This window comes from Neofelis nebulosa, chromosome 3 (genome assembly GCF_028018385.1).
Source record: "Neofelis nebulosa isolate mNeoNeb1 chromosome 3, mNeoNeb1.pri, whole genome shotgun sequence".
NCBI lineage: Eukaryota > Metazoa > Chordata > Mammalia > Carnivora > Felidae > Neofelis > Neofelis nebulosa.
In genome coordinates, this window is record NC_080784.1 from 207309286 (window position 1) to 207334127 (window position 24842).

A 24842-nucleotide genomic window follows, 5' to 3' on the forward strand; every position below is an offset into this window, starting at 1 on the left:
CTTTCCAGGCCCTGACGGGAGAGCCCTGGCAAAGGAGGAGGATACGGTGCAATCTATTTTACACTTTGTGACTTTGACTTGTAGTTTTCAAATATTTGGACATATAAAGGGCGGGCTCGATTGCTGCTCGACCCGGCCTGACAGCGTCCGGGGCTGCAGGAGACGTGGCGGGAGGCCAGCGCCTCACACCCAGGACAAAATCACCCGCGCCGCCCAGCCAGAACCCGCTTGCTCGGCAGTCGCGCACGCGCAGCTGGTCGCGAACAGCGCGCCCGGTGACTGCCCCGCCCCGAGCGGGCGCACGCCGTTCCACCTCCGCCCACCGGGGGGCGCAGCGGTGCCCTTGCTCGTCGCCAACGGCGCATGCGCTCGCCCTGGTACGCTTTTACGTCTCCGCGGCTCTCCGAGCCCTTGCGGCGTCCTCCTCTGATTGTGCTTCCGGCGTGAAGGTTACCGACAAGATGGTGCCGCCGGTGCAGGTCTCTCCGCTCATCAAGGTGACTAGGCTTTGCGGCCGTCGCCGCGTGCTCGGCTCCGTGTGGGCTCCGCGTGCGCGACCTCAGGGAACCCTGGACCCGCGCCCCCGCGGGTGCGACCTGCCCTCCCCCCTCCCCGCGCTCCCCCGATCCCCGCCCTGCGCTTCCGACCCCGCCGCGGGCTGGGACCCCCACCGGACCCTGACCCCGCCTCTGACGGCCCTTTCCCCGCAGCTCGGCCGCTACTCCGCCCTGTTCCTCGGCGTGGCCTACGGAGCCAAGCGCTACAGTGAGTGACCGCGGGCGGCCGCGCCGCTGTCTCGGCCGACGGCAGAGGGGGCGCTGGGGCTTCTCAAAGCCTGTTGGGGCTCCCCAGGGCCGTCTGCTAAACCCCAGCGAAGGGCGAGAAGGGGGGCAGAGTGGGAGGCGCCAGAAACCCGAGCGGACGCGGCAGGTGTGTGGGTTGATTTGGGACTGGCTCAGGCGGTCAGGACCCCAAGTGCATCCTGATGCAGGGCAGCCCCCGGGGAACAGAAAAACGGTGAGTTCTAGTTGACACCTGTGGTGCCAGGTGGGTGTGGGAGGAGTGCTGCGGTCTGACGCGGGGCGGCCTCTGGCGACCTAAAGGACTGGGCGAAGTACCAGCCGGGTGGCAGCGGGGACCCTGCAGCTGCCCTCTGGGTTGGGCTCTCTGCGGAGCGGGAGCGGCAGGCCTTCTACATCGAAGTAAAGGGTGGGAAGCCGGGGCATCGGCATTCCCAGTGCACCTGAAGAGACTGAAGCCCTGCTAGGCAGCGTTTCAGTGAGGAAGTTCAAGTGTCTCCCCACCTTCCCATTTGCCTTAAACAGGCTACCTGAAACCCCGGGCGGAAGAGGAAAGGAGGATAGCCGCTGAGGAGAAGAAGAAGGAGGATGAACGGAAACGGATTGAGAGAGAGCTGGCAGAAGGTACTCGAATTACTGCATCGTACAGATTTGCCCTCCGCCGGATTTTAGACACACAGTGCTGCTTCGCAGGGCCCCACTGCGGAGGGAGAAGCCCCCTCTCTTCATCCAGCACCGGCCCAGTGGGTCCTGGGGGTGTCTCGGGGGGGAGATGGAACAGAGGCGTGGGTGTGGGGACATGATGACACCTTGCCTTTGGTGAGGCTCGGGTCCCTAGGCCTTAGAGGTTAGTTGTCTGGGAATGTGACCTGGTGGTGCCACCTGAGAGGGGCCCACAGGACCGGAACCAGGCATACCTATCCCACTGACTGCTCTGGCAGGTTCCAGTGAGATCATGCGGGCACAAGGAAGACCAAGGACAAGGCTTTAAGCAGAGCGTAGCCTTGATACCTAGCGTAACTAGATACTGGGTGATGTTGAGCTGAGATGGTCTGTTGGGATTGCCTGAGGCTGTAATAACACGTATGTTTTCTTTTGAACCTTTCAGCCCAAGATGACAGCATACTAAAATGAGCTTGCCTCCCTGGAACAGTGTGGATGAATAAAATTTTCTTTCTTGTTACGTGATGCTCTCCTGGACTGTCCCCGCTTGTCTCATTTCTGGACTTGGGCTTGGTTTATGTGCAAGTGGGAGTGGGGATGGGGAGGGGGAATTCAGAAGAACTGACTAGCCATCACAGACTCAGGATGCAGTGCGCGAATGAGCCTGTGAAACTCCTCCACTTCTCTTGGGCATCTGGGGGGGGGACCCCAAAGGGAGCAGTTTATAGTAGCGACACAGCCAGCTTGGGTGCTGTGAGTGCTGCTTGGTCTTTGCTAAGCCCTAGCCCACCCATTGGGTGGGCCGTGCAGGTGTCAGGATGGGACCTGGATCTCTATCCCCCTGTTGTGAATCCTCTCCTCGACCCACAGGAAGACATGTGGCCGCCCGGGGACCCGACTGGGGTGCTGCACAAGCTCGTTATCGGACTCAGGCTCTTGCCGAGCTGATAGCCGGGTCCTGCCCCTCCTGGCTGTGCCCCTTCCAACCTCTGAGGCCTGGTATTGGAATGTTACTATTTCCCAGTCACAGGACTTGAGCAGATTTCCCTAGGCTTTGAGCCCAAATTTCATTGGTAAGACGAATTCATTTGCAAATGTGAGGAGAAAATGAGAAGCAAGCATATAAACACTTTAAAGCCTTGGTTTTAGTTATGGTGAGGTTTGAGTGAGGCCACCTCAGCTCCTCCTGAATTTGGTGGGATCTGTTCCAGTGTGGCCAGCTGGTGCTGAGTCGCTCTGGAGGAGCACCTGGCCCTAATCACAGGCGGTCACCAGGTGTCACTGCTGAGATGGAAACTACCTCCATCTATGACTGGATGGCTTGGTGGGGGGTGTTCCCCATTCTCTCTCCCCACCTACCCCATGAGCTCTGGAGCTCTAGGAGAGGGCTTGGGTGGCATCTGAATTGGCCTTACAGCAACCAGTCTCAACCTGCAGCTGAGAGGAGTTTACTGTGGGGTTAAGTGTCTAGTGTCTGGGCAACAAATGCTTTGGAGTTCACATTATAAGGACTTCAAGTTAAAAGCCCTTAATTTCTACCAGATAATTAGTACGTTTCAAATGGGAGTAGTGTTCTGTTTGGGTGTGGCTATCCCAATTCATAAACATTAAGGGAACCCTCACTTGTATAGGAGTTGGGCAGACCCTAGGCATGGCAGTGTGCCCCCCTGATCTCAGGGTCTGTCAGTGCACCTCTGTGCACAGGGCTGTTAAACGTATTTATGCACAGGTCGCTTGTGTCTGATCACTGCCTCACTTGAGCAGTGGCCTTGAGCTTTCTGGCAGAATTTTCCAACAGGTCATATGTGATGTGCCTGTAATTTCTGCCGAATTAAAACAAGGGTGATGTATTTTGTTTTTATTCTGAATTTCTGGTCCTATTTTCCCTTAAACCAGACAGGCAATGGTACCTACGTATCTTACTTGCCCATATACACATAAATGTGCAGTCGTGAATGTTCTCACCCAATGCTTTCAGACACAGTTCGCAGACCCTTTCCGAAGATCTCTGTGGTATTGCTATGTACCCAAAAGATGGATGAGCGTAAGGTAGGCTAAAGTGTTTAAATTATTCATAGTTGACTTTCATTTATAAAAACACAAGCCTTAAAAAAAATTCAAAATATTCAAAATTGTCTTCAGTCACTTCATTGGGCTTCCTAACCTGTAGCAAAGGGTTAGAGGTGGAGTCCCAGGAGGTGTACGGGATGAAAGAGCGGTCCGAACACCCGGAGCAGCTCACAGGATGCAGCAGGTTGAAGACTTGGGGGCGGGGCCGCCATTGCAAATCTCTGTGCCCCCTGCAAGAGAAAACAAGATGCTGAGTGAGAACCGTGTGCACTGGCCTTGCTCCTTCCCTTCCACCCCGTGTCCTCTACCAGCCCTGCAGGATGAAGGGCAGAGTGTGGGACCTGCGGGGAGCCTAAGCCGATTAGTCTAGCCAGGGCTCAGCCTTTCTTATCTTAGCTCTGGTGACACTTTCAGTTCTGCCGCCCCCGCCCCCCGCCCCCAACCCTGAAACAGTCTTGTTTACATTGGTTCCCTCCCCATAGCAGGAAATAGCAACAGAAGTCCCAGAGCTGAGGTGGCCAAGCACAGGCAACAACTTCAGGGATTCCATCTTGGGGGTGTGCTGACTCATTGCGATGAAGCCACATTCCCACAGCAAGGGGAGGGGAGAACAGGTAAAGAAACGTTCTGAGTCGGCACAGGGAAGGGTTCATGCACACTTGGCTCTTTTAGCTCACTGTTTTTCTTTTAATTTTCTTTGTTCTTTTTTAAATAGCTCACTTATTTTTTAAGGTCTTCTGTTTTGTTTCTGAGGGTAGCGTGGGAGTAGAGGTAGATTTTCTGAGTTAATTAGGAGGGAACTGCAGCCTGATGGTGGAAGAAAGACCTGTTGAGAGTTCACAATGTTTGGCTGGGATTTCCTCCCCTTTACAAGGGAAGTAACATTCAGTTACTTCATTAGGGAAAATGAGAGTTCCTGGCTAGAGACACAAGGAGACCTTCCAGTCTGGGAGTGTTGGGTGCACTGCCTGAGCAGGGCCGATCCTGAGGGATGGCCGCCCCTGCGGTAAGGAACCGGAGCACGCCAGCCACAGTGCTGTCTGGCACCTGCCTTTTCTTGAGACTTGACTCTGGTCTTTAACTCCATCTCTTCATACACTTCAGCGTGGGGACTAACCAAGTGCCCACCCCCGCAGCCCAGACCTTTCTTGGCTGTTGTCCTCTCCTCCTGTTGCTGCTTCTCCTCCTCCAGGGCCTTCACTTTGGCCTCGTACTCGTCAGCCAGGGCCTTCCACTCCTTCCTGTTGTTCTGTAGTCGGTCGAACATGGGCAGGATCTCCTCGTGGAAACGGGAAAACTCCTGGACAGGGAATCAAGAAGTTGCCCACACCACCCGACTGTTCCTGGGCCGCTGGGGCAGGTGGTCTCCCCACGTCTTGGCCCTTGCTGGCACCAGCCTGTCCCCCCACCACCTTGCCCCACTCCCCCAAGAGGAGAACCTGGGAGGGGGTCTGCCTGCCACTGAGACATCACTTTCCCAGCAAAGCCTTGGAAATGGAGAAGATAGGATGGGGAGATGTGGGGTATGAATGCTTATGGCACAGATGAGGGCCCCCAAGAATAAAATAGAAAATAACAATGGCAGAAGGGGAGTCCCTTGGCAGAGGGAGCGGGAACACTGGGGCAGACAAGTAAGTTCTGAGGCTCCTTCTCTGGTCTCTTATGCACACATCACCCATGTACACATGTGTGCACACACAAACACACATACAATCTATGGAGCATGTGGATGGACTTGGGGAAGGCAGTGGGAGGGGAGCAGTGTAGTGGGGTTGTGACCTGTGACCTTCAGGACTGGGATGTACATCCTGGTCCTGCCTTCCTTCCCAGGACTTATAGCCCCAATGAAGGGGTAGCAAAGGGAGATGGTGTTTCAGTAAAGGGGAGCACAGGAGCTGTGGGGGTCAAAGGGGGGGTGGGACTGGTCCAGTCAGGGGTGACTTTACTCAGAACCAGACAACCTCCTCCTCAGAGCGTGGGACCCTGCAGCCCCCAGGACCAGATGGAGTGGAGTCCATGGGCATGTGGGCATCACTTGCGGGGGGGGGGAGGGGGCTCTGAGTGCAGAGCCCTCCCCACCCCCGCCAACATACTCCCTGGCCAGTGACGTCACAGCACATGTCTTCAGCACAGTGTCCCACTGTCACTTGTGCAACATGTGTTTGCTGGGCAAGGAATTCCCAGCTGTGACAGGTGGACCCATCCCTGTCCTCCTGGGTTCACAGGCACCGAACAAATGCACCCACAGATAAACTGCAGTCAGTGCCCTGAAAATAACACACAGGCCACAAGTGGGGGTGCCTTAGGGTCTTGGGAAAGCACATTTGAGGTGAGACCTGATGGAGAGCAGGAGGACCCTCCAGAGGGAGGAAGCCAGTGGGTAAGCATGAAGTGCTTCTGAGGGGCTGGCTAAGTGAAGGTGGGAAGGTTCTCCTTGGGGTGATGCTGAGGATTTCAGATTTTAAGTGCAAGTCGGAGGAGATAGGAGCTATGGCAAGTCAGGCCATTGGGTGAACCCACACCAGTCCCCTCCTCCTCCTGTGAACCTAGTCAGGCCCTGCTCACCTTGTACACGAATGTGCACACAAAGTCGATGAAGCCAACTTGTAGTTTGGGGAGCTCGGCTGCCTTGTTCCGGTCCATCATTGGCTTGGTTGCGGGGGGGGGGGGGGAGCAGAGACACTTTCTCTGAGCCCGCAGGACTCACTCAGCCCCACCCAGCTTGGATGAACATGTCCACAGAAACACAGATTAAGCAGTGTCCATGGGATGAAGGTGAAGCCTCTGGCCTTGGGGCCTGGCCTGCCTTGATAGATGCTGGCCCTTGAAAGGAGACAGCTAGGACACCCCTGTCCCCTCTGAGCCATCTAGTAGTTCCAGGGCTAGGTCTACCATGGTGCTCCCAGTTCCCTGTCCCCTGAGCCCCTTTCTCCCAGTCGCCTGGGAGCTATCCATGGTGCTGACTCAAGACCTGACCAGAGACCCCTGGGGGGCAAAACTCAGATGCCTCTGGAGGGGCTGTCCATACTGTCCACACACTCCAGACTGCCTGAGTTGGCCCTTGCTAGTCTGTTCTTCATAGCTACCCACTGTCTGAAGCTCCATGTGGCAAGGGTGAGTCATGCAGGACCTAGAGGCCTGGCCCCCAAGGGACTTGGCTGGTTGGTCAGGATACCCTTACCTGCAGTCTGTACCTGGCCCCAAAGCCTTCTCAACCCCATAGGGTTGAGACAGCTACTCATTGACTGGAGTTGACTTTCCATTTCTTCCACATGCCTTTTGGACAACACTATGCTTTCCTCATACCCTTGGTTCCTATGCAGGTGCCATTGTAGTCTAGCAGCATATTCCTGGCCCCACATTGCTGACCCGAAGATCTCAGCATTGTCCATCTGCCACGGTGTGGGCCCCTGGACTGCAGCCACTGGCTCCCTCTGGCACCGTAGTCTTCCCAGTTGAAGGCCTTTCTGGAGCAGCTCACAGCTTGGCTGAGGTTCTGTAGAGCTTCCTAGGCCATGGAGGCTCTGGGTTATGGGCCACAGCCTGCTTCTACCAGCTTTGATAATGGCTTTCCATCTCTGCATGGGCACCACAGCTTTATCCAAACCCTATTATTTCTATAACTTTACCCATTTCCTGAGTCACCTAATTTCACACTCAGCTCATGTTACATGACCCCACAAAGTGAGACTGAGGTCCCAGGACCCCCAAATCCCTGGGAGTCCCCTGTTTCCACTAAGTGAGGCCTGAGTTTCCCAGGGACCACAATGGAGATGCTGGAATTAACACTCACAATGGGCTGCTGATCCAGAACTGTCCTTTCCAAGTCACCTTGTTCCCAGAACTCAGCCGCCACCAACAGAGCTACCTGGGAGGTACGTAAAAGGCAGTCATCTTGTGGAGCTTAGTGCTTGGTCAGAGAATGACCAAGGAGGCTCTTGCCTGGAGCCTCTGTATCTTCAGTCTTCTCTGCCCCAGACCCTCTGGGATCCCCATTCTTCAGACTGGGCCTAATACACAGTGAGCACATTGGCACTTTCCAATATGGTGGCTGCTGGCCCATCCCCAGAGCAAAGGGGCAGCCCTCAGTGCTACTTGCAAATGAAGGCTCTGTCCGCCTATCTCAGGCTTCCCCTAGATGCAATCCCATGAGGCACTGACAAGAGGTGGGGGCACTGCATGACTTCTGACCTTGCTCTGGACTTCCCAGGGCTTGGTGATGGCAGACAGGTCACACGCCGTCATCATCATGGCCCTGCAGGGAGATGGAGCTCCAGGCATGCCCAGGCTGGCCTGCCTCCCTCCCCTCCACCTCCACCTCTGGGCACAGGTCCAAGCTCCAGAGTCCTTCTAGTAGTAGGCATCTTACTGTACACACACACTTCAGCCCACCCCCCTCATACTCCACCTCTCCCTCCTTCTTGCAGCTACAAACTAAAATCAACAAATATTTATCAGGCAGCTTCCAAGTGCCCGTGATTTACAGTTTTCTTTGGTGGATCTCTGGGATAGGCCTGGGGGAGGACTGTAGTTCTGAATCTCCATTTTGTACATGCATCTGTGGAGGTTCATAAAGTAAGTAAAATACTGCCAAATCCACAAACTAAGGAAATGGACTGTCTGACCCCAAATCCTGTATGGTCTTCCCAGAAAAGGAGGAGCAGGTTAGATGGAGCATTTATTTTGACGTATCAAAGCCATTTAGAGATCAGCTGTTCTTGTTGCGGGTCATGGGGTGGGGGGTGGGGGGTGGGGGGTGGGGTGGGGTGGTCCCCACCAAAGGGTCCGGTACCCTTTGTCCCGGGAGGTTTGAGGATTAAGCAGGGCAGAGATGGCCCCTGTCTCCCCCGCTGCTCACATGACTATCTCCTTCCGCGTAGTCTCCAGGGACAGGTACTCCACCCAGCTCTTCCTGTCCTCGTAGTTCTTAGACTCATCCACAATCTTCTGGAACATCGTCCTCTTCCTGAACCCCAAGAACAAAGAGAGAGGGAATCGACCCCCAGCCCCTCACCCCACCCCTGAGCCAGGACCACCTCCTAGGGGTCCCTTGGGTCTTCCCAGAGCCCCTGACCGACGCCTCCCCGCAGGGAGGGCGGCACGCACTTGAAGTAGAGCGCCAGGTCCGTGGCGATGATGGCGATGTCCATCAGGTGGATCACGTGCTCGTGCTGCCGCCGGTTCAGGTTCTGGTAGATGTTCAGCGTCTGCGGGAAGGGGCTCAGGCGGTAGAAGCGGTCTGCCTGTCCCCTCCCCCTCCCAGGGTCCGTCCGTCTGTCCCTCGCACGTTGCTGGCCTGCTCCTCCTCCTGGGTCGTGGGCACCAGACCCTGGTGGCCTCGCTCACTGACCCCTAGGTGGCCCTCCCCACCTTGGCCTGAGGGCTGAGCCCGCCCCGCCCTGCAGTGGGTGCTTCACCAATGACCCTCCTCCAGCAGCACCCGCCCGCACCCGCGGGATACCGAGGTGGGAGGGGCCAGGGGTGCAGGCGACGGTCAGTCGGTCAGTGGGTGGAGAAACGCCCTGAGTGACTAACTGGACACGAACCTCCTCTGAGAGCAGGAACTTCCCGAACTCCAGGTGATGCCGTTCCAAAATCGAGGAGCCATGGAGCTTGGCTAAGGGATTCTGGGACCTGTTACAGAGGTTTTACTAAAATGAAACTTTGGTCAAAAGCCCCCAGGGTGGCTGGTTGCGGCTTCTAGGCTTCCTGTCCTTCCCCTCCCTGCCCCTCAGCCAGCTGTAGGCAGGCGCCTCCCGTGGGACCCCGAGACAGATTCTCCTGCTCAGCCCCCAGGGTGCCCAGGCGAGCCACCTACTTCATCTGGTACAGGTTGTTGGTGCCACGGTGGTCGATGTCGTGGCACAGGCCAGCGGTCACCATGGCGAAGGCCTCCAGGTCTGTGTAGTAGCTCTTGAGTTTGCCGGTCTGAGGAGACACGCACCTACAGTTCTGCAGCTCAGCTCTGTCAGCCCCCTCGCCCACCCTCCCTTCCCTGGGCGGGGGGCGGCGGGGGGGGGGCAAGCAGGATGGGGGGGGAGCTGGGCCCTCCCCAGACTTGGTGTTCTGTACCTATTTCCGGGGCTGGGGGTGCACACCGGTGGGAGGGGCTTCCACTTCCTCTACCCTCTGCCCTTGAAGGCCTCCACCTCCCACGCAGAGGAATCCCCACCTCCAAGCACCTGGGGCACGGCCCTTGGAACCAGGAGAGGCCTTAGGACCCTGGCCAGACGGGAGGGATGACAGGGAGGCGTGTCTGGCCCCTGACGGTACACGCACCATGAGTAGAGTGAACATGGTCTGGGCCACATTGAAACCATGGCGCCAGTTGTGGTAGGTGATTCTCCGGTACCCTTTGCTCACGGAAAACAGAAACCGCACCAGGACCTGCGGGAAGCCAAGAGAAGCACGGGCTCTGGACACTGAACGTCAGTCCCGCCAGAGCATTCACAGACTGACAGCTTGGTGTGAAAACCCTGCTCACTCCTGCACCCGAGGCCTCCATGACCCTTTCTGTCCCAACGATTCACACTACTGGCCCCTGACGACTTTCCTGGGTGGGAGGGGCTTGCTTGTCACTGCAGGGTGCACGAGGGGTGGCAGGCAGCCTGTGGGGCACAGAGTCGAAGCTAGGAATAGCTCCAGCATTCCTGGGGCTTCCCGGGCCTCCACCTGACTTCCCAGCCCCAAATTGGGAAGAGGACCCCAGGCAAGGGCTACAGGGTGTTTTAGAAGAAAAGGTCTGTTTGGGCATGCGTGTTTGAACGGGGCAGTATTTGTGGGTACTTGGCAAGGGTGATGCAGAAATAAAACGTGACACATTTTCTGCCGGGCGGTTGTCTCTGGACAACAGAATGTGGGCCAAGGGAGCCCCTGCTGCTTCCACTGTGATTTTTAGTGTCAGAAAATGATTCTGAAGTTTAGAAATTCAATTAATGATTTCTACACCTTTTTCCTTTGTGTTTTAGTGTTTAGTAAAATTTCTTTTGACAATGCCAGCCTGTTGCACCTGTTCTCGGTGGGGGGGGGGCACACGAGGTGGAAGTGTGGTGGCAGAAAACTGCAGGACAGCAGCAGAGCTCAGGGCAGAGCTGGGAGGGCCACCCCTCCTCCTTGGGGTGACTTCTGGGGGCTCTCTGTGTTCAGGCTGAGAGGTCTGTGCTTTCTGCACAGCTGATGGGCTCCTTCTGTTTCCTCCTCTCCACCCCACGCCAAAGCCCCGCTGTTGCCCAACAAGGCACTTGATGATCAAATTGCCAGGAACAAGTATTTATCAGACAGTCCATCCATGTATCTATCCATGGATACATTCATCCGGTGATGTGTTCTAGGCATACCTGCTGTGCGTATTCGGTAATGAGCATGTGGCCAAACTTCCTATAGGACCTAGGACTTCTGACCACATCTCTCCCACCTCTTGTGGGGTTTGGGGCTCCCAACCATTTCCAAATTCTACCTCCTACTGGATCTGGAACCCTTCACCACAACCCCAACCTCATAGTGGATCTGGGACCCCTGACCAGGACCCCCACCTCATAGTGGATCTGGGACCCCCCTCACCACGACTCCACCCCACCTCCTGAGGGATCTGGAACTTTCGGACCACGCCCAGCTCGTAGTACATCTGGATGCCGCATTTGACCAGCTCCAGCTCTGTGCACTCCAGATCAGAGAAGTGGAACTCATAGATGTCGAACTTGTTGGGCCCCGGAAGCACTTCCTTCTGTGGGAAGAATTGTGGGGCTGAGGGAGGCAGGCTTTTCTCTTCCCTCCCAGGACCCTCTGTCCAGCCTCAGATGCCCCAGTTGTGTGGTGGCATCTCCCCTTGCGGTTGCTTTGGCCTGTGGCTGGGACACTCACATGCCCTGCGCTTCAGCCCCCACCCAAGGCCCCACAACAAGTACAGGGGTGTTGTCAGGAAAACAGATGCAAAAACACACACGTAAAGAGATCCGGGCACACACGTGATGCACAGACACACACACGGACCCAGGCACAGGGATACGCAGACAGCAGCAGACATCAGGAAGTGACATGCTCTGGTCTCCTAGGAATGAGGAAGTCTCTCCCGACCCTCAGGCCCCTCCAGTCTCCACCTGAGGGGTGGGAGTCAGGTTCTGACCAAGATTGTCCCCAGCTCATCCTCCTCACAGTCAGCAGGCTCCTTCCCCAGGCGTTCCCTTGTTGGCTAGGAGAGAAAACAAAGGCACTGAGAGAGAAAGTGCCAGCTCTGCCCCTCACGAGCATGGGACGAGGTGACAGCACTACACCCCTCATGACTATGAGACAAGGTGACATCTGGCACAAGACAACAATTGCCTTGGGAAGCCACAGCTGGAGCCTCTAGCTTCAGAGGTAAGTGACAGTGCCTATGGGGTACCGCACATTTCCTGCGTGTCCCCCCCACCCCCGGCACTGTTCTGTGCTGTCCACATGGACAGCTGATGGAGCCCTTGCACAGCACAACCAGGAGGGCTCTGGACGCTGCTCACAGCTGAGGACACAAGGCAGGGACTGCCCCTGGCCACGCAGAGCACGTGGGACTCCAGGACCGGCTGGGCCCTCTGACCACAGGACGTGCCCTAACTACTGGGATGTGCTGCCTGTGGAGAGGGGGCCAGGGTGTGACAGGAGCGGTACCAGGACCAGCTGGATCTCGTCCTTGTCGCATCTCACGTGGTAGAGAACCATGTCCTGCGCGATGTCCTTGCGGTTCTCCAGCTTGTTCATCTTGTCGTAGGTGTCAGTGTTCAGCACTGACCAGCCCAGGAACTGAGTGAGGGACTGCAGACAGAGAAGCAGCGTCACCACCTGCCGTGTGCCCGCTGGGTGCCAGGCCCCGTGTCCTGGTGTGTGGAGTGTCACTCTGGGGCAGTGAGTGCTTCTAATGGGGTCTCCGGGGTGGAAGGGGGTTCCAGGATGGGGCCTCAAGCTCCCCCTCGTCCCCACGCTCCTTGGGCCTCACGCTGGGTCCAAATGCTAAAGTAGGTGATGGGGGGCGGGACTCCACATGGCTGTGTCCCATGCCATCACACAGGTGTCACCTCTGAGAGATGCACCTGGGACAGGTGTTTACCTCCATGAGGACTTCATCCTGTTCGTCAAAGGGCTTCCCGTCTTTCCTGTTGTAGAAGGTTGCGACCCCCACAATCTCCTCCTTTTTGTTGACGATGGGCATGGAGAGGACATTCTTGATGGTCCACCCTGAGTCGTCCAGAGGCCCTTCCTGCGGGGAGAGGCGTCCAGAGACACCTGCTACTCTGGGCCTGGCCCTGGCCCAGCCTTGTCACCCAAAGAGTGTGAACCTCTTTTCTGCTGCCCTCAAACTGCGGTGACTGGGCTGTTGTTCCTGTCTGTTCACTCCCCCCATGCACGAGCACCTCACGTCTATGGGTTTGTGTTGTGCCTTCTCCCACCAGCTAAGGATGATGCTCTTTGCCCACCAGGGCGGCTTCATGGTGTGAGTTCTGTGGTCACACAGGATCCTTCTCTTGGAAGGCTCCCACACTCATTTGAATCTCTGGTGCCATGCTTTTAAAGTTTTTCATGGCTGTCGAGCATGGGGCCTTGCATCCCATTCTGCTGGGCCTCACCGTCCATTGGTCATAGCCAGTGAGATATGAGCAGTGGCCAGCTCCTGGGAGAGGCCTTGGAGACAAAGGCCGATTGCACTGGCCCACTTGACTCTTGGCCCCCTCCAGAAAAGAGCGTGTTTGGGCCTTGTGTTCCCAGAGGAGGACCCAAGGGGCAGGAAACTTCACTGTGGCCTGGCCCTGCCCCACCAACCCGAGACCTGAGCATGGGAAGTACGTGTTTGCTGCTGTTAGCGCCTGAGATTTTCTTGAGGAGCGAAAACTAATTCAGTCCATCATTTCCCTAAGTATGACATACTTTCTCTAATGAATGGATAGATACCTGAAATTTGAACATTTCATCGGCGGGGGCATTCATAATGTTACAGATCTGAAAGAGGATCAGGAAAACAATTTCACCTGAAGCAGCCAAATGTACCATATGATTCTAAACCAGACTATCCAGCCTGATGGATTCTAAGTAGGCGAAGCAGGGCAGCTGGGAGAGGTGTACGTGCTGGTGGGAAGGGCTGGGGCACCAGTTGAGGACAGAGCCTCAGCAGACTCACAAAGCCACTTTCTGCCACGTAGGTTGGAAGGCCACTGGCCAGGGCCCAGTGATCGGCTGGGGGTGTGCTGGGGGAGAGAACAGAAGGGCAGATGGTGGACGGGCTGTCCGATGTGTGCATGTAGATTTGGCACAGTGTGTGTGTTAACGTTCATTCCCTTTTCTGAGCTCTGGGCGGGGCGGGAAGGCTAGCAGGTTGTGCCTCAGGGAGATCAGGAGGAGGCCATGGGTTAAGTTTGGGGATGGCTGTGCTGTTTTATCCCTCTTCTGCCTATGCTGAGGCCCCTTACCCTGTAGCAGCCCCCTTCACCACTGGGGGCCCCACACTTCAACCCAGCCCCAGGGCTCAGTGTCAGTCACCTATCCTGTGGCCTCACACCTGGATCCCAGACCCTTCGTGGGACCTGCAGGGTGGGGTCCTGACAGGCTTATGGGGTTGCAGGGTCACATGGCCATGCAGTTATAGAGTTGGCAATGGCCAACACCTCTGCCCAGCCTGTCTAGTTTGGAGCCCCTCCCTGCCCTCTGCCTAGCTGTGCCTCCACTGGGACAGACATCCCCCCTATCTTGCCCCACTGGGTGTGCCTTCTGGGGACCCCACCTGTGTGGGTGGCTGGGTGAACCAGGATGAGACTTGAGGCCTCAAAGGTCAGTTGCTGCTGCCAGGGCTACCTGGACAGCTCACCTGAGCCTTTGAAAGTGCGCCCTGGACATGCTCTGTGCCTCCCTCCCCACATCCCCACTCATTTCCTCCCATATTGGTGAGTCACCCTCCCTTCTCACCCCATTTCTGCCTTGCCCTACAGCATTAGGGAGCACCATGGTCTGTGCAAGGGGCCAAAGGCTGCTGAATCCATTGTGATAAATCCCCAAAGCCAACCCAGCATGGGTCTGAGGGTGCTCCCACCCTCAGGTGGTGCTTCCTTCAAAGCCCTGGCACTTACGGGATGACCTTGATGTCTTCCTTGCCATGGAGGATATAGTCAATGACTTTGTAGAAGACGATTTCCTGTGAAATGGACCACAGCAGTCGTGAGGTGCTCCCCGGGCCAGCTTCCCAGCGGGAGCCTCCCTGAGGGGTGAGAGGAGCCACCCAGGTGCCCCACCCAGACACACACATGCATGTGCATACACAGCACATTCCACACCCAGAGTTATACACAACCCTCACGTGCACACACACGTGCAGACCATCAATGACACTTGTGTAACATACATTACACACTTATCTTCATTCTGTCTGTGTCCTACTCAAGCCCACACACAAACTGGGTCCCATACCCTTTCATACATGTGCATACAGCCACCCAGACCTGCGTGCATGCACACACACACACACACACACACAAACTGTGGCAAGTCATGGTCACAGCCCAGCCTTGTGCAGGAACTCATCTATACACTTGACAAACAACCCTGTGAGGAGGGCACAGTTAGCACGTGGGGAGACTGAAGCATGGCCAGGCTGGGTGGTGTGTACCAGGTTGGATGCACACATGATAAGGGGCACAGGTATCTGCCCATGTTCCCATGCACTTTTCATATTGCCTCTGTCATGCACATGCACACGCGTGTGCACACACATACACATGGCCCTATTAGGGAGAAGCTACAGTGGTTTCAAGGGTGGGGCAGCGGAAGAGCACCCAATCAGGACGGATGCTGGTTATTCCAACCAGGCTGATGACACTTATTGGGAGACCAGCACCTGCCCCACCTGGCCCAAGAGCATGGGGTGGAGTCAGGGGGGATAGCAGACAAGTACTCAGAGCAGTCAGGCAGCCAGCCGGCCCCAGTGGTCTGTTCCCACCTCCCCACACCCTTCCTAAAACCCTCCCTCTCCCACCCTGGGTCAAGCTGGGACAGACCCCTTCCTGCCCTGGAACTTGAGTTGGAGTCAGGGAAACCACAGTGTGCCAAGTGGACCTGTCCCCCCTCCACCATGACTCACGCGGCCATCGGGCGTGCGTGGGCCTGAGTACGGCTGAGCTTCTCCCATCAGCACAGGCCACACATCAAAGAATTCCTGAGCCGGGAAGAGAGGGGAGAGAGTTAGTGAGTCAGTCTGGAGCAGGTCAAGCCTGGCCAGGAGGCTGGTGGAACAGTGGGGCCTCACCTTCTCCTTGGTCATGTCCAGGAGGCCCACCGAGTACCGGTCACAGTTTAGATAGGCCCGCACAGTGTAGAAGGCCTTGTGGAACTGCCTCTCGATGTCTGTCAGCTCCTCAAACACCTTGTTAGCTGACCACAGCAGCACCTGGTGGGGGGGCACACTGGTGAGCCTGTGGTGCCACGCATACACACACACACACACACACACACACACACACACCTGTGTGACCACAGCAGCACCTGGGTGTGAACTGTCACACCAAACATACACAGGCACACATGCAGCTGACCACAGAGCCCCAGAGGGACACTGGTTGATGGTGCCTCTCCCAACAGCATCTCCACAGAGTGCCATCACCCAGGATTTCATCCAAGCACAAGGCTATCTGCTCCTTGACCCAGGTGCCCTGAAACCTACTGGAAGGTAAGCCCTCCAAGCTTCGGCCGCGTTGCAGACCTTCACTGTCTCGTGCTGGCCTTGGGCTGGGTCAGTGAGTGAAAGAGTGAATGCATTAGAATTGAAAGGTAAAGCTTTGACCAGCCTTCCCTTATCAGCCTTGAGAAGCTGGGTTTTGAGAACATGGGGTCATCGTGTTCTGGATGTCACAAAGCAAGCTGAGAGCAACAGGTCACTGACACACTCCACGAAGCCCTGGCCAGACCCTCCCCGGGACGTCGACACCCCAACTAAACCCCGGCTGTTGTCCAGGGTCACTGACCAGGCTCAGATGAACCCTGTGGGGCTCTCCCCTCACCTGCCCGGGCGGAATTTCTCTATTTCCTCAGCCAGGGCCCAAAGGCAGGTGACTCCAGCCTGTGCCACCCACCACCGCACATGTCTTCTGGCCCGTAAGGAGTGTTGCTTGGTGCAAGCCCTTCCTGCCGCCATGCTGCTTCCCCTCCTGCCAGCCCCTCTCAGGCTTTCTGCAGCTCCCACCCTTTACTGTCACAGGCAGAATGGGCTTTGGCGGCCCCACTTGCCCTGGAGCCTCTCACCAGGAGGCGCTTAACCCTAACCCTATCCCTGACATTCTCCATTGGTGCACAAGGCTCATGGAGATCTGGTCCCACCCACCACTCTCCATTGGTGGATGAGGCTTACCTGGTGGCCTGGCCCCACCCCCTCTCTGCCCATCCCTCTCCAAGGCGTTACCAAGTGCCCTCAGCACTCACTGTGATTGACCACAGGGTCTTTGCACAAGCTCTGTCCGCTGCTTTTACAGCACTCATTCCAGGGCTTCCTCATCTTTGGGTCTCAGCCTAAAGTTATCTTTGGGAGGCATGTCTGAGCACCCACCAAACCTGACCCCTCCCAACACTCCATTTTGTTCTGACCTCATGCAGGTGCAGTTTCATTGTCTCCCTACTCCACCACAAGCTCCATGAGGCCAGAAGGCATAGCTTCTTCATGGCTACACGGTACTTCACGCCTGAGTGCCTTGCAACCTGTGTGTTTCTTGATTGCACAGAAGGCTGTGAGCTTTGAAGCTCTAAGGCAGACTGTCTGAATTCCAGGTCCTGTAGCCAGCTGCTACCTGGATGACTGCACATGCACGGCAGGGGAGGGCAGGACTCTGTGGTCACCCACACCCACCATACTGTGTCTCCTTCACCTTTGAGCCGCTGGCTTAGCAACCTGGTCCTCCATGGCTAATGGCTTGGACACAGAAGCCTTCATCCTTTCCCCCCACACATGGTGAATAAGGGTGCTGATCTGCTTCCCTTCAGCTCTATGACCTCAGGAAGGTTGGCTAACTTCCAGACCTCAGCCTCCCCACCTGTAAAATGGGGATAACGATGCTGGGAAGAGGAATGATGGAACAGGAGTCGGGCTCTGAGAAGAGTGCTTGGCTTTCAGGAGCCCATGTCTATGAGTGTGCACATGAGTGTGTTAGTCACCTGGGTGTCCATTCCACAGATACTCACCAAGCTTCCCCTGGGTACAAAGCCCTGACTAGGACCAGAACACACACCAGAGATATAAGAATTGGGGGAGTCAGGCTGGGGGAAGGCTGGGTGCTCAGAGATGTCAGAGTCAGCTGTCCCCAGTCCTGCTGGGGCACAGGGAGGGGTGTATGCCTGAGCTGCACATCCCAGTTTTGAGTCACCTGAGTACTTTGGTCCCCAAAGCCTGTCCCCCCGGAGGAGGACAGCGAGCAGAAGGACTTGTGCCTCACAGTACAGCATCTGAGGGACACCCTCTGCGACCCCCCACCCCGTCCCATCCTGCCCTCCTTGCAGAGCGCCTCCTGTCACGCCCTGCCCCTCAGCTGCTCCAGTCAAACCAGGGGCCCGTTGCCACTTGCTGGACTCTGCTCTGAAGCAGGTTCTCCATGGCCTTGAGGAAATAGGGGCTTAGCAGGTTAGGCAACACATCCAAGTGTTCTGAAGCCAGGCGTCCTGGCTCACTGAGGACTTCTGCATTCCCCTCTCTCCCTGTTTCCTTTTTTAACTTTCTGAGTAGAGTCTGGCACATTCAGTAGGCGAGTGCGGTGGAACACAGCTGGGTGGATTTTTATGTTGGCACACACCTGTGCAGTCAGAATTTAGAGCATTTTAGTCCCTGGTCGACATAGCACCCTCTCTGTCTTTGCAACGGTTCTTGTGACCTCTGGCCCCGGAGTGTTCTGGAACTTCAGCGAGATGTCTTATGCAGTCCCTGTTCTGTGTCACTCTGGGGTGCTGTTCCTGAATCCCCAGTGGTTTGGGCCTCCCGGATGCCCTCTCTGCCACCACCTTGATTCCAACCTGGGAACATCTGAGGCTGCTCCTGCTCATCCAGTTCCCACATAGCCTCCCCAACCCCTGACTTCAGACCAAGGAGAGTTCTGACACCCGTTGCCCGACAACGTCTATGTTGCCTGCTGGAGATTAGCAGGCCAGGACCCTCAGGGAGTAAACATAAGGGTCAGTAAATGGGCCTCAGATTTTCAAGAGAAGTTAGAAACCCAGATTCTTAAGTGAAATCCAGCCTTTAAAACATAGGAAAACTTGTTGAATCAGACTGGGGCCTTGTGTGGCTCAGGACATGTCCCACCTTTCGGGGTACAGCTCACTTCTCGTCTTCTGGACCTCAGCTCCTCTCCAGGGAGTGGCCACCACGTGTTGACCTCAAGCCTGTGCCTGCTGTCATCAGCACACCAGTGCCGCCACATGTTATGTGAACCCAGCACCAGGTGATTGAGGGACTGGGAGCCAGGATCAGCCGGGGGCTGCAGTGTTGCCCCTCATAGATTCGTGCTCCAAAATGAGAAATACGGGGGTGATGGTGAGGAGCCCCCTGGCGCCCAATTGCATGTGGGGACAGACAACACAGAGGCCTGTACAGCCTCCTGGAATGGAGAGGCTGGTCTTGTGAGGCCCAACCTGGCACTCATACTCCAGGAGGGAGAGGTCAGGATGTGTGGAGGGTGGGGGGCAGACAAGAAAGGTGACCCAGTGAGCTCTGGTCAGCCTTGGCTCCCAGGGCTCTTAGTGAGTTGTAAGCTTTTGAGAACTGGTTGCTCAGTCTTCAGAGATTGTGATGCCCAGTGGTTAGACATGGCCATTATTAAAATGAAATGATGTAAACTTAAAAAATAAGAAAAGTATATTAAAACAAATGAACCAATGTGCAACCTTATTGCTTCCTCGTTATCCCACTGCAGTTCGCTATCACCTGTGCTCCTGAGGCTACTTGTGATGGAAGATGATCTGGAATAGGGCACATCTCCTCCCAACTGTCTGTGTGGTTTTCTGAAATTGTCTAGTCCTGGCAGGAGTTGTGCATCCTCTGGTCTTCTCAGCCAGCCAGCAGGCCATGGCACACAGGCAGCCTAGAAGGTGGAGAGGCCAGAGTCCTCACCGACGAGGCAACAAGGACTGCTGGGGAGTGGGGATCACTCAGCTAAAGTGGGCCAGTCAGCTTGATGTGGTAGATCAGGGAGAGTTCCACCGTCTCTGACCAGACCTAATGTGTACCCTGTTGGTTCTGTTGCCTCTGACTAAAGAGGCCTCGGTGTTTTCAGGAAGGGGCTGGCAGGGGGCCCTGGGTGGAGTCTTCAGGGAGCATAGTCAGGGTTGAGTAGTTCTTGACTGGGGGATGGAGGGCACGTCTGAGGACCCTGAGAGCTGCTAAGGTTTGAGGAGGGGGGGGACACCCGCTTCGTGAGAACTGCTTTAATTCCCAAGTGGCTGCTCTCCTACAGCACAAGGGGGAAAGAAAGCAAGGAGCGGGTGCCAGGCTTAACTGTAAACGGTGTTGGTGCCAGTCTTCAGTTACTTTAGAGTTTCCGCTCCAAAAGGGATTGTGAGGTAGAGCCCTGTGCTCTGTACAAATTAATTAGGGTTCTTAAAAACGTTGTTCATAGTATGAGGTGTCAGAAACAGCTTTTTACTAGGACTAGGTGATGTCTGAGTGGAAAATCAAAGCACCCAAATGAAACATGAATCCATTGTTGAAGCCCACAGTAGAGCTCTGACTTAAAGCATGTCTGTACATGCGTGTGGTCTGAGGAGCTGGAAACAATGCATTTCCTAAGTGTTGGCAATTCATTTGCCAGAATGATACTTATTGCTGGTTTAGGTCTAGCATAACTGGACAACAGGACAGACAAAAATCCCCGAGTCTCAGAATCCACTTCTAAGTGGGGACAGGGGGTGCTAGAACATGAACAGAATAAACAGCCTTATGGCTTGTTGCAAGTAGATGAATAGACAGAGGGGATACAGGAGGCAGGGTTGGGTAGGGAATGTGGGGCTCAAGTGGGGGTGCTCAGGGCAGGGGAGAGCTCTCTGCGGACAAGCCACAGGGTGTGTGGAAACAGTGTTCCTGGCAGAGGGACCTGCAGGTGTAAAGGCCCCTTTGAGGGACAATGGCTGGGGTGGAGCAAGGGTGGGGAGAGCCAGAAGGAGGGAGAGGGCAGTGCAGGGGAGCCCCTGAGGTCATCCAGTGACATGACCTAAGTTTTCAAAATATGGCTCTGACTGCTGAGTGGGAGTGGGCTGACAAGATGCAGAGGGAGAAGGACCCTGTGATGTGTCCATGACAGTGGCAGACAAGGCCCTGATTTGTGTTTATAAAGGGGAGCAGTCAAGCAGGGGTAGCTGGAGAGGGAGGTAAGGGCTCAGGATATGACAGGCAGAGAACTGAAAACCTGGCTTTTCCTGTGATGCAACTTTCCTGGAGGGAACTGTGTCCCCTACCTCTGAGGAATACCCAGTGGGGGGAAGTGTTCATGGTGGGATAGGGCCAAGAGAATGCTCCCAGACTTGCCTCTCTGAGGCACATACCTGGGAAGTATGGGGTTGGATTTGAATCTTAGCCTGAGGTCACTGCTTGGGAGCAGCTGATGGTAAGAAATGGGGAAATGTCCTCACAGCAATTAAGTTAAGGGGCCTGACCAAGAGAAAGCTGCATTAACTACTCCTGGGAGAAGAGGGGACCACAGAGCAAGGGAAGAATGAGAGCCACTCAAGACACTAGCTGCGAGGGAGGTGGGCTAGACCCTACCAAGGCAGAAGGACACACAGAAATAGTGAAGAAATAATGGCTGGAAACCCTCTAAATTGGATGAAACACATGGATATTAATATCCAAGCAGCTCAACAAACTCTAAGTAAAATGAATTAAAAATATCCATGCCAAGACACATTATAATCAAATTGTTGACAGCCAAGACAAAGAGAGTCTTGAGAATGGTGAGAGAAAAGGGACTTGTCACACACAAGGGATCCTCAGTAAGGTTGTCTGCAGATTTCTTATCAGCAATTTTGGAGGTCTGAAGACAATGGGTTGGTATGTTCAAAGTGCTAAAAGAAAAAAAACCCTCTGTCAACCAAGAATCCTATATCTGGCAAAACTGTCCTTAAAAATTGCAAGAGAAATTAAGACATTTCCAGGTAAACAGAAGTTGAGGACATTTGTTACCACTAGATCTGCCCTGAAAGAAATATTAAAGGGAGCCCTGTAGGTGAAATGAAAGGACACAAGACAGGTACTCAGAGCTTCATGAATAAATAAAGATTTCAATAAAGGCGAATACATGGATAATTATAAAATGTAGCATTATTGTAACAATGAAAGCTAGAAAACATAGCTGAAGTAAATTAAAGAAGACATAAATAAAGAGAAAGAACTGCCTTAGTCATGAATTGGAAGAGTTAATATTGTTACAATATCAATACCTCCCAAAGTGACCTACAGATCCAATGTAATCTCTATCAAAATCTGAATAAATTCTTTTGTGGAAATTAGAAAAAAATCCTAAAAAATCCTAAATCCTAAATCCTTGTATCTCAAGGAATCTCAAGGGATCCTGAATAGCCAATCTTGAAAAAGAAGAACAAAGAGGACTCATACTTGCACTTAAAACTTACTACAAAGCTTCCTTAATGCTGGCATAAAGACAGGCATATAGATCAATGGAATAGAATAGAGAGTCCAAGAATTAAGCTGGGTCTTTACCTCACATCATCTGCAAAAATTAACTAAGAATGGATCAAGGCCCTAAGCATAAGACCTAAAACTACACAACTCTTAAAAGAAAACATAGGGAAAAAGCTTCATGACATTGGATTTGGCAATGATTTCTTGGATAGGGCAGCAAAGGGCATAGTCAACAAAAGAAAAAAAATAGGCAAATTGGACTTTCTGAAAATTAAAAACTTTTGTGCATCAAAGGACACTATCAACAGGTTAAAAAGGCAACCTTTAAATTGGGATAAAATATTTGTAAATCACATATCTCATAAGGAGTGAATATGTAGAATATGTAGAGAACCCCTAAAACTCAACAACAAAAGAAAAAAAACATATTCAAAAGTGGGCAAAAGACTTGAACAGATATTCCAAAGAAGATACACAAATGGCCAATATACATGTGAAACGGTGATCAGTAACTACTAACCATTAGGGGAGTGCAAACCAGAACTACAATGAAGTACCTCTTCATGCCCATTAGTATGGCTACTATGAAAAACACACAGAAAATAACAAGTATTGGTGAGGATGTGGAGAAATTTGAACCCCGTGCATTGTTGGTGGGAAAATGGAAAATGGTGTAACCGCTGTGGAAAACAGTACGGCAATTCCCCCCAAAATTAAAAATAGAATTACCATATGAACCAGCAATTCCACTTCTGGGTATGTAATCAAAAGAATTGAAAGCAAGGTCTCAAAGAGATGTTTGTGCACCCATACCTATAACAGTATTATTCACAATAAAGTGTGGAAGCAACCCAAGTGTCCATTGATGGACAAAAGGATAGCAAAATGTGGTCTATCCAGACAATGAATATTATTCAGCCTTAAAAAGAAAGAAATTTGGATACTTCCTACAACATGGATGAAACTTGAATGAAACAAGCCAGTCACAAAAAGACAAACGCGGTATGATCTCACTTATATAATGTACTTAGAGTAGTCAGAATCATGGAGATAGAAAGTAGAGTGATGGCTGCCAGGTGCTGGGGACAAGGGGCCTGGGGGGTGAGTATTTAGTAAGGATAGAGTTTCAATTTGGAAATGTGTAAAAAGTTCTGGATATGGATGGTGATAATGGTTACACAATATAAATGTAATTAATACCACTGAACTGTAGACTTAAAAATGGTTAAGATACCAAGTTTTATAGTGTTCTTTTAACACAAGAAAGATAATTAGAAAAGTAAGTAAAGAGAGGGAGAAATATATACTATGCTAACACTAATCAAAAGAAGGCTGGAGTAGCCATGTCAGTTATAGACAAAGCAGACTTCAGGAGAAGGAAAATTATCAGGTGTAAAAAGGGACATTACATTATGGTACAGGGGTCATTTCTCCAGGAAGATAACATCCTTAATGCGTATGCATCTAACAACAGAGCAGCAAATCGCAAGAAGCAAAAACTGATGGGACTTGAGAGAGCAACAGGTTGGCAACTTCAGTGCTCTTCTTTCAGTAATCGATATATCTGGCAGCCAGAACATCAGTAAGAGTTGTCAAAAGAGCACCGGAGACAGCGGACACCAACACACACTCCACGCAACAATGGGAGAAAATATGTACTTCCAAGGTCACATGGAGCAGTCACCAACATCGACCATATTCTGGGCCATAAAACCCATCTTAACAAATGTGAAAGAATAAAAACCACAAGGAGTAATATATTATCATACTACAGTGGAATTAAACTAAGGATCCGAAATTAAACAGAAAGTAGCTGGAAAATTACAAAATATATGAGACAAAAAACTCTTCTAAATAATACATGGGTCAAAGAAGAAGTCTCTAGAGAAATTTATAAAGCGTTTGAACTAAGTAAAAACGAAAATACAGCTTATTAAAATTTGTGGGATACAGTGAAAGCGGTGCTTAGAGGGATGTTTATGGTATTAAATGCACATATTAGAAGAGAAGCAAGATCCAAAATCAATAATCTAGAAAAAGAACTAGAAAATAAACTAGAAAAATAAACTAGAAAAGGAAAACCAATTTAAGCCTAAAGCAAGCAGGAGAAAAAAAATAATACATAAATAGTAAACATTAAGAACAACACTATGGGGGCGCCTGGGTGGCGCAGTCGGTTAAGTGTCCGACTTCAGCCAGGTCACGATCTCGCGGTCCGTGAGTTCGAGCCCCGCGTCAGGCTCTGGGCTGATGGCTCGGAGCCTGGAGCCTGTTTCCGATTCTGTGTCTCCCTCTCTCTCTGCCCCTCCCCCGTTCAGCTCTGTCTCTCTCTGTCCCAAAAATAAATAAAAAACGTTGAAAAAAAAATTAAAAAAAAAAAAAGAACAACACTATGCCCCAAAATGTGACAACGTAGGTAAAATGATTTTTTTAATGCCTTGAAAGACACAAACTGCCAACACCCACATAAGGTGAAATAGAATACTCTGAATAGAACTGTATGCATTTAACATTTTTAAAAGTTTATTTGTTAATTTTGAGAGAGAGAGAGAGAGTGAGAGAGAGAGTGAACAAATAGGGGAGGGGCAAAGAGGGAGGGAGAGAGAAAATACCAAGCAAGCACTGAGCTGTCTGCACAGAACCCAATGTGGGGCTCAAACTCATGAACTGTGAGATCATGACCTGAGCTG

The 24842-nt window shown here is 53.1% G+C and overlaps 2 protein-coding genes across 4 annotated transcripts in view; one reads left to right on the plus strand and one right to left on the minus strand.

The window, feature by feature from the left end:
- The first annotated feature begins 342 nt into the window (after positions 1-342).
- On the plus strand, positions 343-1983 carry ATP5ME (ATP synthase membrane subunit e). The gene is made up of 4 exons (XM_058723281.1): positions 343-497; positions 711-765; positions 1326-1424; positions 1909-1983. Exons 1-4 carry the CDS (start codon positions 462-464, stop codon positions 1932-1934), a joined length of 216 nt encoding a protein of 71 aa, XP_058579264.1. The 5' UTR covers positions 343-461; the 3' UTR covers positions 1935-1983.
- Positions 1984-3306: 1323 nt separating this feature from the next.
- PDE6B (phosphodiesterase 6B) overlaps positions 3307-24842 on the minus strand; it is a 34882-nt gene continuing 13346 nt past the window's right edge. For 2 of the 3 annotated variants that reach the window (XM_058723276.1, XM_058723277.1), the window contains exons 4-22: positions 15790-15930; positions 15625-15699; positions 14618-14682; positions 13675-13741; positions 13449-13496; positions 12610-12759; positions 12174-12317; positions 11656-11721; positions 11110-11256; positions 9813-9920; positions 9352-9461; positions 9080-9167; positions 8640-8740; positions 8392-8499; positions 7725-7788; positions 7327-7401; positions 6099-6182; positions 4677-4833; positions 3307-3763 (exon numbers count right to left, since the gene is read on the minus strand). In XM_058723276.1, coding sequence (XP_058579259.1) covers positions 3702-3763; positions 4677-4833; positions 6099-6182; positions 7327-7401; positions 7725-7788; positions 8392-8499; positions 8640-8740; positions 9080-9167; positions 9352-9461; positions 9813-9920; positions 11110-11256; positions 11656-11721; positions 12174-12317; positions 12610-12759; positions 13449-13496; positions 13675-13741; positions 14618-14682; positions 15625-15699; positions 15790-15930 — 1860 coding nt within the window. In that variant the 3' untranslated portion in view covers positions 3307-3701. Of the gene's footprint in view, positions 3764-4676; positions 4834-6098; positions 6183-7326; positions 7402-7724; positions 7789-8391; positions 8500-8639; positions 8741-9079; positions 9168-9351; positions 9478-9812; positions 9921-11109; positions 11257-11655; positions 11722-12173; positions 12318-12609; positions 12760-13448; positions 13497-13674; positions 13742-14617; positions 14683-15624; positions 15700-15789; positions 15931-24842 lie in introns of those variants that run through there. The other variant, XR_009259831.1, reaches the window with a different exon arrangement.